Below are 17,325 nucleotides of genomic sequence, written 5' to 3'. Positions count from 1 at the left end.
TTGGAAATTAATTTGGTTGTGTAACTATATATTTATATAAATAATCACTGAAATTATTAGTCAATTTTTATCACCGTAAATTTTATTAAATAATTTGTTTTTTAATGTCATTACAAATCATATTTGAAGTAAATTTATAATAAATAAAATTAACTAACTAAGAAACATACGACTCAAATTTTCCTGACATAATTTTATATCTTAAACGTATTTCTTTGACATATTTTATTTATGAGATTTGTAACTGTGAGGCTCAATTATTTTAGTATTAAAAAATTTTAATATAAATAATTTTGATATAAACGAGTTTTATTATTTTAAAACACAGTCTCTATAAAAATAACTTTTTAGAGTTCTCTAACTTCTTTCTAGAAGTTCTCATTCTTTCTTCGCCTAATTGAATATTTGAGACTGTGAGTAATTCTCATGGTAGACTCTTCAATCTCAACTGACTAGTCACTCCGTTTGCATAAGTTAAGTTTCAGTCTTTTTTTTGTATCTTCTTCTATTGTACGTGAGGTTTTCTCCGCTTGTAAGTGTCTTTTTATTTTTCTACATAAGTATCTGCTAATGAGTCATCAGTATATCTTTATTGTTATTGTGATGTTTATATATGAAAATAAAGCATGTGTGGAGTTATAAGAGTTTTGGTGTTCTTTAAGTGGGTTGGGTTTGTTGAGTCGCTTGCTCAAGTAAGGAAAGCTTGTTTGTGTACATGAGTTTGGTAGAAATTGATATTTTTGCATATATGTGGTTGATTGTGATTTAGTGATGAATCTTGTTGGTGTTGGGCTTATGAAAATAATGTCTTTATAACTCCCATATCACCTAGGATAAGATAGGGATTGAATGTTAGTGACTATATAATGAGCTTTAAGTCCGTGATATTCTTTGTCGCATTTAATGACACTTTAAGCTTATATTTTACTTTTCTTATAGTCTTGCAGTTGAGTGTTGTGAGGTGTAGTTAAATTATTCATTGTGAAACTATAAGTGTATTTGGGGTCAAAAGGCATGGGAGAGTAGTCTATGTGTTGTACAAATTTTCGCATAGTATTCTATAGTTGTCAAGAGACAATAGTTGTGGTTTTTTCTAGTTTTGGGGTTTCTACTAGATATTTGTATGTACCCTTGTGTTTATCTCATTTCTTTGCTAATAGAGTGATTATTGAGAGTAAAGACGAAAATGTTTTTAATTGGCGATGTGTTTTTCTCAACAATTGGTATAGTGATTTTAGTATTTTGGATTGCTTGATCAGTTAGTTATGTATGTTAGTTGTTTGATATAGTGGTAATTGAAGAAAAGTGAGATATGAGTAATTGATCAAATTGGTACTAATAACTATGTTTTAAAATTTGTTTTTTACCAATAGCTAAAAGCTGAGTATCAATTTTAGTTATGAAATAGGTTAAAATTTTCCAAAAACCACAAAATGCAAGTTGATCAACGCCGAGTGATGTCCATGCAATGTTGAGCACCACCCTCTCAGTAGGTCTAGGAGCAGCTCGGTCTAAAGGCATGAGCACCAAACTTTAGCTATATAGATTTTGTTAGCTTAGTTTGAGTATATAAATGATATATTTTTTTAATTTTATGTAAAACTGATATATTTTATATACTAAATACTACGATGAAGTGTTCTATTTTATTAGTTTCAAACTATTAAAACGAGATATTACAATTAGATAATCTAGTATGTTAGACACTTGAAAATTTTAATTCTTTTACAATTTAATATTATATATATGAGTAGTTTTTACGAAAATCAATTATAAAGATCATTCTCTGAATCTCTCTTTAGAATTTCATATTAAAAAAAAATCTAAACTTTCAATGCATAAGTATAAATCTTTAAAAGTATCTTAAATTACAAATATAAAAGAAAAAAATACGAGTAACTTATATTTATTCATAACGAAGAAAAGATAATACATTCAACCCTGCAAATAGTATTAATAGAAGATGAAAAAAAAAGTATACGATAACAACCATGAACATACCTTATTAAGGAAAACATACTTCTTCTTACTAAAAAATCTAAGGACAGGTCCCACTTTCACAGAATGCATGTAAATATCTGAACAATTATTTATCCACTTCTTCAATTATTTCTTATGAGTTGCAGTATGCACATAACTCTGTGTTTCATCATCAATTGTCTTTACATGCTTTCATCAATTTCTCCATATTTACTTTCACATGTCAAAGAAAATAAATGTGTTCAAGTGTCTGGTTCTAAAAACACAAAAATAGATTCTTAAAATATATTTGCTAAATTCATGACATACATGCAAGAGTTCAAGTCTTTTTATGATTAAATTATCAGCAATATAATCACAAGTTATCTTAGAGCTAATTAAAAAACACAAGCTTTGACTTTACTGGTTATGTAGAAAGTAAATTTATTACGATAAATATTATTTTGTGTAACATTCCTCAATATTAAGTAATCATAACTGAATTAAGATATTTATTTGTAGTAATCAATATTAAAATTACATTTAAAAATGATTTTTTTTAAAATCTTTTTAATGATGAAATATAAGTTTAAATTCATAGATTATATCGAAAATATCTAACAGTACGTGTGATTGCGACCTTTCACTGAACCTAACATGCATTTGTCATAACCCTAATAAAACAAGTTATGTCCACTCTATCAACCGTGGGAAAACGTGCCTGTTTTAATTTTTTACTTTTTACGGTGTTGAACATTTTAATGCATGAATATATTTTATTTTTACTTTTTACGTGTTGAACATTTTAATGAATATATTATTGCTGGCTTGACTTCTAAATTTACTAATATTAGATGAAATTGCGTGTAGATGATTATATTGGTCATTTTTTGATTGAAAGATTACAGAGACACTTAATTTTAATTAAGGTTACGTGTTATGCTAGATTTTTGGTGTTAAGCGGTAAAAATATATCGATGATATTATATTAACTTTTATTTAATATATTTTAAAACATTAAAATTAGTAAAATATATTATAGAAGATTAACACAAAAAAACTCAGCATAAAATTTAGATTTATGTATTGAAATAATATTATTATTAAGATACAATATAATAAAATACGAGTTAAACCCATATATAACTCATTGACACTATTTTTAATTTAAAATCAAAAGATAACAAGTTTATAGATATTTGTTTTATGTGTTATTCAACTTTCTTTTATTTTTTAAATTCATAATAATTTATTTCTCGTGAGTTTCTTTTACATTAATACTTTTATCTCAAGTTAATTATAAGTATCAAATTTCTTTCAACGAGACACATTTGTATAATCATTTGTCAAAAAGATTTTCGATATAAAAATATGTCTGAGCCAACTACCCAGACAAATATTCAACTTTGATACACCGATAAATATTTTAAAATAAGATTACAAAAAAGACACAATATCAATGAAAATATACAACTCACAAGATTATCACCACCTTTAATTTAAATCCTCAAGATAATAAATTTAGGAGTCTTTCATATTATTTTCAATTTTATCCTTATATGTTATTCAATTTTTTATATTTCTTTCCGCATAAAACTTAGACTTCGAACTATGTATTTTATCAAATAATGATAGTATACGTAGAAAATTGTATTATTTTATTAGAACGGTACATACATAAAGAGGTTAATCTTATAATCTATTATTTTGAATTATTTTCAAAAGCACAAATCATGGTTTTTCACACGAATTCTTATTTCGTTCTGGTTCGAATGTAATATAGAACCAAATATTTAACCATATAACTCGTTTGCCTACAGTTAAAGGCATTACTTTTGAATTAGTAAGAGTTTTGAAATTGTGACATTAATCACAGTTGAAACTTGCGAAAAACGTTGAAAATACAATACATATTTAGGGAATGAGTAACACTTAAACCTTCGTTAATTGGTGTGTAGGATTCGCTACGGACAAAATCGGGTCCCTTCAATATAATGGATGTTCCCTTTTAGATAACGCACTAACCCAACTTCACGTGTGTGGCTGTCACTATAAATTCTAATTTCAATTTAGGATTTAAACCCAATTTTTAGTTTAACATATTTTCTTATTACACGTGTCATCAAACACAACATTAATGGGTAATGTTATTGTACACTCCAAAATATTTTTACTAAAAAAAGTGAGAAAGAGTAAAAAATCTAGCATTATTAAAAGGAAACTAATTCTAATTAACAACCTAGTATTAACTAGGTGTCAGACTTTGACCAACATCTTAGACATACTTAGTAGTCATGAATTTAAATACTTTATTACGTTTTTTTTTTGACTTATATTGATGGACATTAATTTTAATATTTTAAAATATATTGATTTTTTTTTTTAAATATTAATATCAATATATTTTAATGCTTAAGAAGAAGACAGCACAAAAAATTTGAAGTAACTGTAATCTAACTTTTCCCCAACTAAAAGGCAACTAAATTTAAACCAGCTTTAATCACATGGAAAAGTTAGCACACTTAAACGGACAAAACTATCATTTTCGTGTTCTAAATTTTGGTCCCTAATGCTTTTATAAAGAAAATGATAGTTAGCAAAGTTTTTTTTACTTGATAAATTATCAGTTGATAAAAAAATACTACTTTATTACTTTATTTTAGATAAAAAAATTATTTTAGTTCTATTTATAAAAAAAATTGTTAAGTTTATAAAAAAAAATTATCAAGAAAATAATTTTCCCTTTTATAAATGAAAATGACGAATGCAATGGAAACGATGAATCGATTTTATCCATAAATACGCACTCCCATCCAGTTCTACACGCCACACACATAACTATTCTTCTTCTTCTTCTTTTTACAATGCCCGGAACACTCTTCCTCAACGCCAGCGCCACCTTCAGGGTTCGTTTCCGAGCCCAGGCCCGTTCCACCTTGCCCGTCGTCAAGCCAACGCCCCTCACAATACCCACTCCCCACCCTCACTGGGCCTCCTTGCAGGCCGACATTGAAGCCCACCTCAAACAAGCCATTCCCATCAAAGAGCCGCTCGAGGTTTTCGAGCCCATGCACCGTCTCGTCTTCGACGCCCCCCGGAGCACCGTCCCCGCCCTATGCCTCGCCGCCTGCGAGCTCGTCGGCGGGCAGCGCGACCAAGCCATGGACGCTGCGGCGGCGCTGTTGCTGAACCTGGCTAATGCGCACGCGCACGAGGAGCTTGGTCTGAGGGAGGGGTCCAACATAGCGCTGCTGACCGGGGACGGGATTGTTCCGTTTGGGTTTGAGTTGCTGGCGAACGGGCCGGGCCGTGGAAGCCCGGAGCGGGTGATGCGTGTGATAATCGAGATATCACGTGCGGTGGGTTCGGGAGGGTTGATCGATTCGCAGCACATGAAGAAAACGTCGGAGGGGGAAAACATGAAGCGCGTGGTGGAGAGAGGTGAGGGTGGGTTGCATGCATGCGCCGCCGCCTGTGGCGCGGTGGTCGGAGGTGGGAGTGAGGAGGAGATTGAGAGGCTGAGAAGATTCGGGTTTCATGTGGGAATGATGACGGGAATGGCGCAGAGGGGTTTCCATAACCGTGATGTTGAAGAACACAGAAATCTCGCACTCAATGAGTTGCAGTTTTTCAAGGACACAGATCTTCGAATGATCTCCACTTTTCTTAATTTCTACTAGCCATGGAACATCATCAATAACACCAACAACGTTCGTGTTCTGGTCCTCACTTTTTTAGTTTATGTCTATACAATATTTCGATACCAAGCTTCTGTTTGAGACAGATTTTAAATATAATGAAATTAGTAGAATATTTTAGCCCTTTAAAATACTGGTTCATTCGTTAGTTTCGAGAAAGGGATGATAGAAAATTGGGTAAATAGTGTGTTTACAATCACAGGACTTGTTTTAATTTATTTTTTGTATAATATGAAAAAAAATAATCCTGCTTTAGCTAGTTTTGTTAGTTATAATTAAGTGAGTATTGATTTTTAATAATTGTTTGATGTGTTTATTAAACTTTTTTATTATGCAATAATATTATGGATTAGACTACAGTGGAGTTCGGATAATTATAAAACTAATTATCTATTAATGTCAATTTCCTCTTTATTTTGAAGAAATTTCTCTCAAGTATGTAATATATATTGTGTCTGTAAAATAATGTTTGTTACAATATTGATGTTAAAGTAACATTGTCTTTAGTTTTGTACAAATTATTTGACATTTTTTTGTTTTTTATTTCTTTACGTTTTGTTTTCTTGCATTTCTTTGGAAGTATCTTTGGTTAAAACACGACACCAAAATAAATTCATTTCAAAAGTAAATTACACTATATAAAAATATATGTTCGGTATTAATTTAATTTAAAATATTTTAAACATAATAGATATATTTTTAAGAAGATAAAATTTGTTTAACTAACAAAGACATTTATTATTTGTTACTTTATCTGAACTCGTTCTGTTTATATACATAAAATACAATAATTTATACACTTATAACATAAAAATTTATTTAAATTTTTATATTCAATAGACAATTGTTATATCTCTTTCACTTTAGTATTTATTCATGCATTCTAATCCTTGACGGAAGATGTAAAACTACTTTTGTATGATTTTATATATCCTTCAATTAATTTTACTGAACCTCACATTGTTTATTCTTTTATAATTAAATTGAAGTAATTTCTCTATATATAGATATGTCTCGTATTATTTTTATACAATTTTTGAAAGACTACTCCGATTAAGTATTGACAAATAATTATATATATTATAATACATGGTTCTAAATTTTCATGATACTAGTTGGGTTTTTTTTTTTATCCGTCTAGCGAGGTCCATTCCGAGGTCCATTCCTATATAGACACTAGTTGGACTTTTTTTGTTGTATTTGTCTAGCATGGTCCATTCGTACAGTTAGGCCTGCCATAAACAACTCAACTCAAATGCAAATGTTCCTTCACTCACCACTCACATGCTGATTAATAATGGGGCATTTTTGTGGAAAAATGTAATTTTTACATCTTAGCATTTTTCTTTCAATGGAAAAAAAGAAGAAGGAAATTTACGATTTTTTTTAAAATTTGTTTATTATAAACTTACTCCAATAACTAAAATAATATTTTTATTTTATTTTGAGGTTTAGTTGCTTGGAGAAGTAACGGAGATATTTGTAAGCAACTTTATAAAATCAAGTGAAACCTCTTCCGTGAAAAAGTTGTTTCTAACTATCCAAATTAATCTGAAATTGATTTAATGGGGGATAAATTTCAAGAATATTAAGAAATTCACTTTTTTTTTTTATATTCCAAAATTTTCAAAAGTAAATTAAATGAAATAAGAATACATGTTTAGTATATATTTTAGTTCAAGATAAATGTGATTGCACACGAGGAGTTTAAATGAATTGAAAGCATAAATGCAAAAGAATAGCTTAGAAGCATGTGACAAATTATAGTGAAATTTCTTTGACAAAATATTGCGGGAATTTCTTCCTAGCACAATAAAAGAAAAAATTAAATTTCAAAATTACTTTTTGACCATTTGATCACATTAACATAGATCGAACCCCAAATTATATTCAGATGTCGACTTTCATTAAAAATGTTTTCAAGATGTCGACATCCGATGAAAAATTTGAAATTCTGGATGTCGAAAAAAATAAATACCAGAAGTTGATTTCCAGAAAATATATATATATATATATATATATATATATATATATATATATATATATATAACTAAAAAAGTAAAATAAAATAGAATTAAAAGAAATTCAAATAAAATTAAAAATAATATATATTAATTATATAAATAAAATAATTATAAAAATACATTTAAAGTAAATAAAATCAGAAAATAATTTAAATTATATATATATATATATATATATATATATATTGACTTCTAGTAATATATATATTTCAAAAATTGACTTCCGATAATATATTTTGATATCCAAAAATATTCTTTACTTAAAGTCGACATCCGAAAGTAATTTTATGATTTGTGTGACTTTGTTAAAATCGTCAAAAGGTATTTTTAGATTTGAAAAAAAATTGAAGGTGTAGAAATAAAGAAAGCCCCAAACCCTACTAGCATATGGGCCAGAAGAATAGCCCTCTTATGAAATCCAAAAGAAAAATTGAATTCGATTCCCTATTGATTTTATATGTTTTCTTTATATCACTTTTCAAAATACACGGATCAACATTAGTTCTAATGTTTTAAAAATATTTTTTTAATATATCAATATCAATAAAAGGACAACACAAAAACTCAGTAGAAAATTTGAATTAAAATTTTCCATTGAGTTTTTGGAAAACTTTAGACATTTCATCTAATCCTTTTACATGTGGAGAGTTTTGGGACCCTTCTAGCTCAACTATTTCCCACCTTCTATTTGAAGATTAGAGTCTTTATCTTGGGGATTACTTCTGCTGCCAGAGAAGCTTTCCAAATTTTGAGTGTTGTATGCTTATTCATCTGTCTAGTGCTACTAAAGGAGAGATATACATGATTAGTATTTTTGGGCTAAAAGTTTGGCAACATATTAGTAGACCAAGGACAATTTACTACCTAAACTTGAAGGCTTATGCAGAAAAAGGGAACTCCTTTGTCTTTCAAAGTGATTCCCTCTTATGCAAAGCCTATTTTTCTAAGCCCTTTTGCACTTTTCTAAATTTCTTGGTGGTTGAGGAATAAGGGTAGTAGGAAAAATATGATTCCACCAGCATAGTTTGGAAAGTCTTGTCCTTTAGTAAAAAATGGTAGGGGTACCATTCAGGATTTTGCATAGATACACACTACTCATCTAGCAAAGTAGGCTTGGTGCCCTTTTTAGAGACCCATATTCATTATTGGTGTAGGTCCAAGAAGGTGCATAGTGTATACTATGCTAATCCACTATTCATGGTTATGGAGAGATAAGGTATTGTTACTAAGGGTTAAGTATGATTTTTATCCTAAAACACAGTTTTAATTTTCATCTCTATTTTAAACTTTGATTCTGATATGTTCTTATACTTAATATCATGTGAAGTGAGAAGGTGAATGTGCTCCTCTTCATAGGGCACCCTAGAGGGAATCTGGAAGGTTATTTGGAGAGAAAATGAGCCATATAAGATTAGACATTTTCTGTGGAGTGTCTGTCATCATGCTATTTTTGTCATAGGAAACATTTTCATTAAGAAGCTGGTTTTCCCATGTGGAGAAGGAGACAAAGGCCAAGTTACCATACTCTATTACTCTAACTCTGCACCTAACATTTTGGTTGGGAAATTGGGACACAATCAAATACAATGCTCCCTTACCATGTACAAGGATTAACCAACCAAACACTGTAATCCTAAATTTTTTGGTATATTTGGAAAGCAACAAAACAATACTCTTAATCCAACCAGGAATCATTTTATATCATAATACCAGAACTCATTTTTCAAGAGGTTGCACAACATTGCAGAACAGAACAATGCTTTACAGTAATAAACACAACATGTTATATATATACTTTTGTTTTTGTCATTCAATGAATTTCATATATTGAGTCTAACTTATAAAACGTAAATTGTGTCTTACAACAAGAAGATAAGTTGAAAACAGTCACTTGCTGGTATTTGACCATTTGCTGTTCCTAAGATGTTACATTTAGAGAACAAAATAAAATATGGAATGTGTCATGCAAGAAGTTAATACTTGATTCCTTGAATGTGCTATAACAGCATCACCAAGAGTTACCTATAATGCCACTATGATTTTGAACAGTAGATAATTTTATTCTCTCTTTATGTGTTTCTAACTTAAAACATAAAGGGTCTTAATCAGTTTTGCATTTAGTAATTGTTTTTAGCATGGAATCATGGTGATGAAAGTCGCAATTCGAAACAGACAACAGAGGTAAGAAAATGATTGGGGAGAATATAAAACTGGTTTAAAATTGAAACAAGCTACAAAATGCATACTCTATACGTAGCTTGTATTAAATTAATGTAATGGAGATCAAAGGTGAAAACTGATAGGGACTACTACATACTGGGTGTTTCTGTTTTCTCTTCTTTTCTCACATTGTCACACGTCATTGCATACTATACATTGATCTACTCTATAATTATTAGATGACTCGAAGTTGGTGAATGTCTCTGTCAATTTCCAATGCCACACTATGATTTAATAATTTAGATCCTTTCTTTCAGAGTTCTGGTAATAAAAGTCACGTTATTTTACAGATTTGTAAATGCTTGTCACTTCTTAACTGAACAAACAAACAAGTACTTGATTTCATGCCACATTTATTTCAAATTCTAAACTCATTCAGCTTTAGACCAATGAATAGTTTATATAGATTCGAAACTTTTAAGTGAAATTGCAAAACACACTTGTTATATTTTTGGACCGGAAAACTGCAGAGTTTAACAGTGCTGATATATGTTACATTACATCTTCTTGGAAGCTATCTCAGTAATATTAGTTTATTCAATATTTCTATGGACTATGATTTCCCTTAATACAATAGCATTCAGATGGGGGAAGTAGTATTAAAAAAAAAACACCTTCACTCATCAATGATTAAGAGAGCAATAATTTTATACACTTTCTGTTTTCTCACAACTCCTCCTTCTTTTTCTTTGTTTCTATCTTTTTCACTCATCACATCAAATTTCTTATTTTATCTTCCATCTCTTCTTATCTCTCTCATCATCCAATGGAGGATACACCTCACAGAATCTTTATTCATTATAGAGTAATAGAGGAGGAGGGAAGTAGGCCTAGGCTGGGAGAGGTGGACTTGTGCACAGGGAAGACAAAGAAAAAGAAAACAAAAAAAGAGTCACTCCATGAAGAAGAATAGAAAAACACTTTTATCCTTCAAAATGATTAATGGCTTTAAAATTATGATTCACATCCACCATTGTGTTTGTATGGATGCTCAAAAACACAAAGATCCCATCAATTTGGTACAACAGGAAATTGAAATCAGTTATGTTTGCCACAGCATATTTGATTCACAGTTCTCATGGCTAAAAAATGCTCTTATACCCCAAGCATGAACACAATATCTCCACTGCTAAGTAACCACCAACTACAAACTCCACTATACATCCAAAATGTGAAAGAACTAATACTAGTACATCACTACTGAAGAAAACCCCTTATAGTGATTCAAGGAAACCAGTTTTTGAGAGAACAGCATTCCTCACTTTGCTGAGATCCCTACCTTTGAGGGTTCTCCCAGCACCTTCTAGAACAGAAAATGAGGATATCTGACTCCTTGCAAGCCTTCTGGCAATAAACTCATGTGGAGGAAGCTTTGAATCAGGCTCATCATTTTCCTCTCCATCCTCATCACTATCCCCACCATAGTTACCAGCACCATCATCTTCACCATCATAATCAGCATCAAACCTTGAAGCACTATTCTTGGGAGGGTTACTCGTATAAATTTTTGACCAGTCAGGAATTTTGACCGGTGCTGATTGCTGAAGAACCATGGCTTCATTAGAGGAATTACCACTGCTATTGTTACTGCTATTGCTAGATCTTGGCACCATTCTGGCTGCACTAGGCCTACCAGGAACAGGAACAGGAACGGCAGAGGACTGATCCTTCTCTTTGAACTTGCGAACCCCAGAAGAACCATAATCACTTTTGTTGCTGATAACATCCCAAATTTCTTCTTCATCAAAATCTCCATCTCTCAACGAATTCCATATCCCACTGTGCTTCCTGCCCAGACCATATTTATCTTCCATTATCAATCAACCACTTCCTGCATAACAAAAATCTGAAGAAACTCGTTTCAAATGATTCAACAAGAAATTTCATTTCAGTAATTTAAGCATAGAACAGAAGAAAAATTGGAAGTTGAAGGGAGAAATCAAGAAGCAAAAGTGTGTAGGAATGAATAAATCACAGGAGGTGATTTTACAGTAAGATGTTTGATATTTTACTGAGGAAAAATTAGAAGAACCTTTTTTTCTGTTGTCCAGGAATCAGAAGCTTGAAATAATTAAACTTTATGAAGATTCTAAATGGGGTTCCTGGAATATGCCAAGAAAAAAAAATTGAGTTGATAAGAGTGGAGTGAGGTTGAATTGTGATAGCATGAGAAGTTGAATTTGAGTTATATGAGATGGTGAGTGAAAATCCAAAAGGTTTGGGTTACCTGAATATGTATTTGCAGAGTTTTGAAGTGTAATGAAAGCAGCACACAGAGAGAAAGTGTGAAGAGCACTGAAGCTCCAAAATCTGAAGGGGAAAGAATAAGACAGTGTTGTCCACAAAATCATGGCTCTCCAGTATTTAACTCTACAACCTCACACCATTAACTCTTTTTTCTTTTTTAAATTCTATTAATGTCAAATATATATATATATATATATATATATATATATATTCTATTCAAAAGAATGAAAACCTGAAACCTTATTGAACATGATTGTAAGGATCGATTCCAACGCAGAAACAAAAATTAATTGATTTCTGGTTCAATGAATCTTTTATTTTTGAATTGATTTTGAAATATGTTAGAAAATAATTCTAATTAACTCCACGTACTTTTCTAATCTCTAACTGTGTAATTATTTATTATTAAATCATATAATATTAATACTGATATCATACTGCCATCTATTACTTCTTCTTTGACTTTCTTATTTCTCTTTTCATTCCAAAAATCTTTTTCTTTATTTATTTTTGCCGAATCTTTCTCTAGATTTTCCTAATAAGTGACGTGGAATCTCTAAAATTTAGATTTTCGTAATAGTTCATGATTAATTGTTATACAGAATAAATTAAATTCATAAGCATATTATATTAATACTAAAAACAAATGCATATTTATATTAAATCCTATAATAATTAAATGTAATTCATTATTATAATAAGATTAAATTTTGTATAAATTAATTATTATGTTTTTTTCCCAAAAATAATGAAGTTTCAAATTAACAGTTAGAGTAAATTAATGAAATTTCATATTAATAAATAGAGTAAATTATAGAAAAAACTTTGATTTTTTTTAATTACAAACTTTATTGTTCAAAATTCCGTCCACGAAAACTTACTTCTTATTATATTTGCAACTAGAGTTTAATACTATGCAAAAGATCGTTTCTGTATAAAAACTAATTCTTGTAAATTAAGAAGTTATTGTCATTTTTTACAAAAGAAAATAGAGAAAAAAAAAATTAAGATTATGAAATGAGTTTATTATTGAAAATAAAAGTAGATAAAGTCTTACATATGATATGGAAGTTTGAAATATGCAAAAAGTATTTCAAAAAATCAAAAAGGTATTGTAACTAATGTCTTGTATTGTTGAAGTTCCATATTATTATATAAAGATAAATTCACCTTACAAAGTGAAAAGAAAAATTTTCCCACAATTCAAGTACTATACTAATTAAATGAAATAATAAATAAAGTTAATTCACTCGACATAAACATTTAATCTTGTGTATTAATTAAATTTAATGAATAATGGTTAACTTACATAAGACGGTACTATTATTGGACATTATATTTATTAATTATGATATATTTCCCAGATATATGAACTTGCATATCAATACATATATTTAAAAAACTTAATTATAATTAGTAATTATTATAAAGTCCAACCAAGAATATTATTCTTCATTATTATATAGGACAAATCAATCGAATTTTTATTATTCACTACTTTCTGATAAGAAAGTTGATAATTTATTTTATTGATCTTGCGTGAGAAATATTACCTACAAAACATTTATTTTAATATTCTTTAATTTTTCTTAAGTGTACTTTAGAATTTAACAACGTCCTAAATTTTCAGTGTGTGTGAAAATTGTTAGAATTTGATGCACAAAATCCAAATCAATCGATCTAAGAATATTCACTAAAAGAATTCTAATTTAGTAAAATCTGAATAAAAAGAATAAATATTTTAAATTACATGCACAAGTACGACTCACGATTCGTTTTCTTCTCCATTATACCTTTCGTAAATGCGTTAGTCCAACGTGCGTGACATTTGATTATTAGCCATCAATAATGAAGCATTGAGAACTATGTATTCTTATCTCAAAGTCAAATCAACTTTATACAAAATTTAATTGTAAAGTTAAGTCGAGACACATTTATTTTTAATATTAAATTTGATTTTAATGAGTGGATTTATAATGAATTTTAAGTCTAGTTCAATTCCACCAAAATTAGTATGTAAGATGAGTTAGAATTTAGATTAGTCTTATCTTTATTCTCACTAAAATTTAAGTTTAACTCGATTTTATAAAATCGATTTGTAAGGTGAGGTAAAATTTAAATTAGTCTTATCTCTAATTTGTGTGAGACTTCTAACACGCCCTCATGTCGACATATATCCATCACATTTGTGGGATTAGACATTAATAAATGATTAAATAGCAAGTGGAATAATAGATCTAACAAACTACAAAGTTCGCTAAAATAGACTATAAACTATGACTCTACCATGTTAACAGGTGAATTTTAAGTCAAACTCTATCTCACAAAAACGGTGTATAATAAGTGGGATATACACCAACTTATATATTATGAATTGACATTATCTTTGATTGATATAAAATTTATAATAATGAAACAATAAATTCGACAAATAATAAATTTTGTTTGAATAAAATTTAATTTTGATTATGATATCATGTTCAAAATAAAATATTAAATCTAATTTATTATTAAAAAATCGATTTATAAAATAAGACTTGTATACACTTATCAAATATTGCACTTATAAAATATAAGTGTACTTTATCTCTATTCCACGTTGATCTCCAATAAATAAATATCTTTTTTCAAATTAAAATTGCGATAAACGTTTTAAAATAAAGAAATAAGCAACACAACAAGATGCTTAGAAATTGGAAATGGGTAGATCCATTCCCTTTGGTTGGGTGGCTGATAGATAAAGACTGGCTATCGTTATAAAAAAAAACAGACAAAAATGTCCAAGTTTCAATACAAGAACAATACAAATGTTAGGAATTTGTGAAAGAAGTATGATACACACACGACACAAGTTACACACAAAATTTTTTGTTTTTTCTTTAACTCATTGTCGATTTAAAGATACACGATTAAAGAATATGAGAAAACAAATTAAAAATAAGACTAATTTAAAAAATATATATAAAGATAATTTTTTTCAAGAATTAGAGAGATTTATAATATGGTGAAAAAAAGACGAAAAGAAGTCACGTCGGAAATAGTCCAAATATGAATCAAAAGTTCTATATCGGATAAAATAGATAAAGTTAAAAATTATATAAGATCAAAAATTCATAATTAAGTTACCTTAAAATTTTAGGATAAAAATAATATTAAATAGTTTATATGTATAAAATTATGTCATATATATATATATATATATATATATATATATATATATATATATATATATATAAAAGACTATAATGTCTCGATGACTACAACTATTACTTAACCTAATAAACCAGTGATACAAGGTATATAAGATTAAAAAAACAGAAAAGTTAAAAGGCTATTTTAGGAGAAAGAAAACTGGCACACGGATAATCTGTGTTCTGTCCAGCACAACACATATGTTCTGTCAAAGATTTTATCTTATTGTTCTGAAAAAAAAAAAAGCTGCGTATAGGAAATGGTTCGTGGAAGTTGGAGGTGTTGAAGAAGAAGATGAACATGGCCCACATGCAGCAATTGGAAATCCACATTCAACGTACATAGATATACATCACCAACACAGAACAGAAAATTTTGAGTGCATTAGCCCAATCAACACTCATTAAGTAGTGGGAATCATATGAAAAGAATCTGCAACCGTTGGAGCAGAATCTTCTTGCTAAAAGCTAAGCCATGCAAGTATTGATATGGCGGCGGAAAAGTGACAGCACTGTGTGAAACCAATAAAGTTGCTTAACTGGTTTTAGCACAATGTAATAACAATGTAACAGTTGAAACTAGTGTGAGTTTTTTGGACTTGCTTTTTCTTTTCTGCAAAAGTTTATTGTGACAGACATGTTGGTGGACATTATAGGATTACGTGAAGTTGTGTATATACTATATGTAGTAGAGATATATTATTGGAGTTAGCTAGAATATATACCACACTGTGGCTATAAGAGTTTTTGTGTTTTGTTTTTAGGTGGGGTTGTTTGAGTAGAGAAGAGTGGTGAAGAAATGCGTATGGTAATGAATCTCTTGAGACCAAAGTGTAGTTTACACAGATGACAAGAACATTCATTTAGTAATGAATGAGAGAAACCCCACCTTCACACAAAAGTAGTTCTCATGCACACATGAATGATGGGAATGTAGGCCTAACCACGTGAATCCAGAGGAGTTTAGTTTGCAATTCTTTATCGAAAAATCGTATTTTGACTCCTACAATTTATGTTTCATTTTATACGCAATAACTTATCGTGGAGTGTTGATTAATGTATCATTATTTTTTTTAAAGAATCAGTGTTCAATATTAAACCATGTCACATAATAGAAAATAAGTCAAATTATGAGAATTAAAATATCATTCTCCATGATCGTGTAATAATGCTTTCTCACAAATTTGACAATTTTGCTAATGTTAAAAAATTTACTTGCATGCAGTGTTAAATATGGTGAGAAACAAAATTTAGTTACTGTAATAATGATATCATTTATCTTTATTGTGTTTTTGTAGAGTTTCCAGAAGTGAATGATTTTTGGTTGTAGGAAAGTTATTGTTAGGTTTAGAATAATTGCCAAGGAAGTGGAAAGTGTGACTGAGGTGTCAGCTTGTTAATGGTGATCATCAGATGAAAATTTATGTCCTTTTGTCTCAATGCTACATCATTTTCAGGTCTTTCTTTACATGTGCATAATATTTAGTGCTCGTTTAATGCTAATATATTAATATATGATTGGATATGTTACATGCGAATTAATACAAACATTACTTTTATTCAATGTTTGGATATAATGTGACAAAGATTAAATAATGATACGTTTCAATAATAATAATAATAAAAGTTGAAATAAAATGATAATATAAAAAAATATTATTTTTTAGCCCAAATCTTCGTTGAAATAATAAATATATTATACCAACAAGATATAACAAACATATTTTATCCTTGCGTCAAACAATTAATTATACCGCGCGTGATTTATTCGTGCTTATTCAATTCTAAAATTATGATAATATAAGTAATCAATTGGTAAAATGTATAAACATGATTATTAGTATTATTTATGTGTATTTAGAAATTGAGATTGAAACAATTTAAATACATTTTTTTCTTAAAATCTGAAATATTTTAATCAAAGTGAACCATTTATTTTGGTATGGTCTGACGTATTACAAATTAGTTGACTAATTTAATCCAACT

General features: G+C 29.1%; 2 protein-coding genes across 6 annotated transcripts; one reads left to right on the top strand and one right to left on the bottom strand.

The window, feature by feature from the left end:
* The first annotated feature begins 4,757 nt into the window (after nt 1–4,757).
* Nucleotides 4,758–5,788, top strand: LOC114193828 (heterodimeric geranylgeranyl pyrophosphate synthase small subunit 1, chloroplastic-like). The gene has a single exon (XM_028083772.2). It carries the CDS (start codon nt 4,824–4,826, stop codon nt 5,637–5,639), a length of 816 nt encoding a protein of 271 aa, XP_027939573.1. The 5' UTR covers nt 4,758–4,823; the 3' UTR covers nt 5,640–5,788.
* Nucleotides 5,789–10,811: 5,023 nt separating this feature from the next.
* Nucleotides 10,812–12,315, bottom strand: LOC114193369 (protein S40-4-like). 5 transcript variants are annotated; one of them, XM_028083136.2, is made up of 3 exons: nt 12,129–12,315; nt 11,934–12,003; nt 10,812–11,747 (listed from the first exon to the last, which is right to left on the bottom strand). In XM_028083136.2, exon 3 carries the CDS (start codon nt 11,713–11,715, stop codon nt 11,116–11,118), a length of 600 nt encoding a protein of 199 aa, XP_027938937.1. In that variant the 5' UTR covers nt 11,716–11,747; nt 11,934–12,003; nt 12,129–12,315; the 3' UTR covers nt 10,812–11,115. The 5 variants fall into 5 exon arrangements, with proteins under 5 accessions (XP_027938937.1, XP_027938936.1, XP_085521506.1 ...); XM_028083135.2 differs by having other exon boundaries at nt 10,812–11,732; XM_085665380.1 differs by having other exon boundaries at nt 10,812–12,003.
* Between the last annotated feature and the right edge of the window lie 5,010 nt (nt 12,316–17,325).

The sequence above is a fragment of the Vigna unguiculata genome, chromosome 8, assembly GCF_037176805.1.
Source record: "Vigna unguiculata cultivar grain cowpea cultivar isolate G323 ecotype 2 chromosome 8, ASM3717680v1, whole genome shotgun sequence".
NCBI classification, from domain to species: Eukaryota; Viridiplantae; Streptophyta; class Magnoliopsida; order Fabales; family Fabaceae; genus Vigna; species Vigna unguiculata.
The sequence above is the reverse complement of the archived record's forward strand: the minus strand, read 5'-3'. Positions and strand labels throughout refer to the sequence as shown.

Coding starts and splice junctions, on each gene's coding strand:
- LOC114193369 (XM_085665380.1), bottom strand. CDS start 11,715: ATGGAAGATAAATATGGTCTGGGCAGGAAGCACAGTGGGATATGGAAT.
- LOC114193828 (XM_028083772.2), top strand. CDS start 4,824: ATGCCCGGAACACTCTTCCTCAACGCCAGCGCCACCTTCAGGGTTCGT.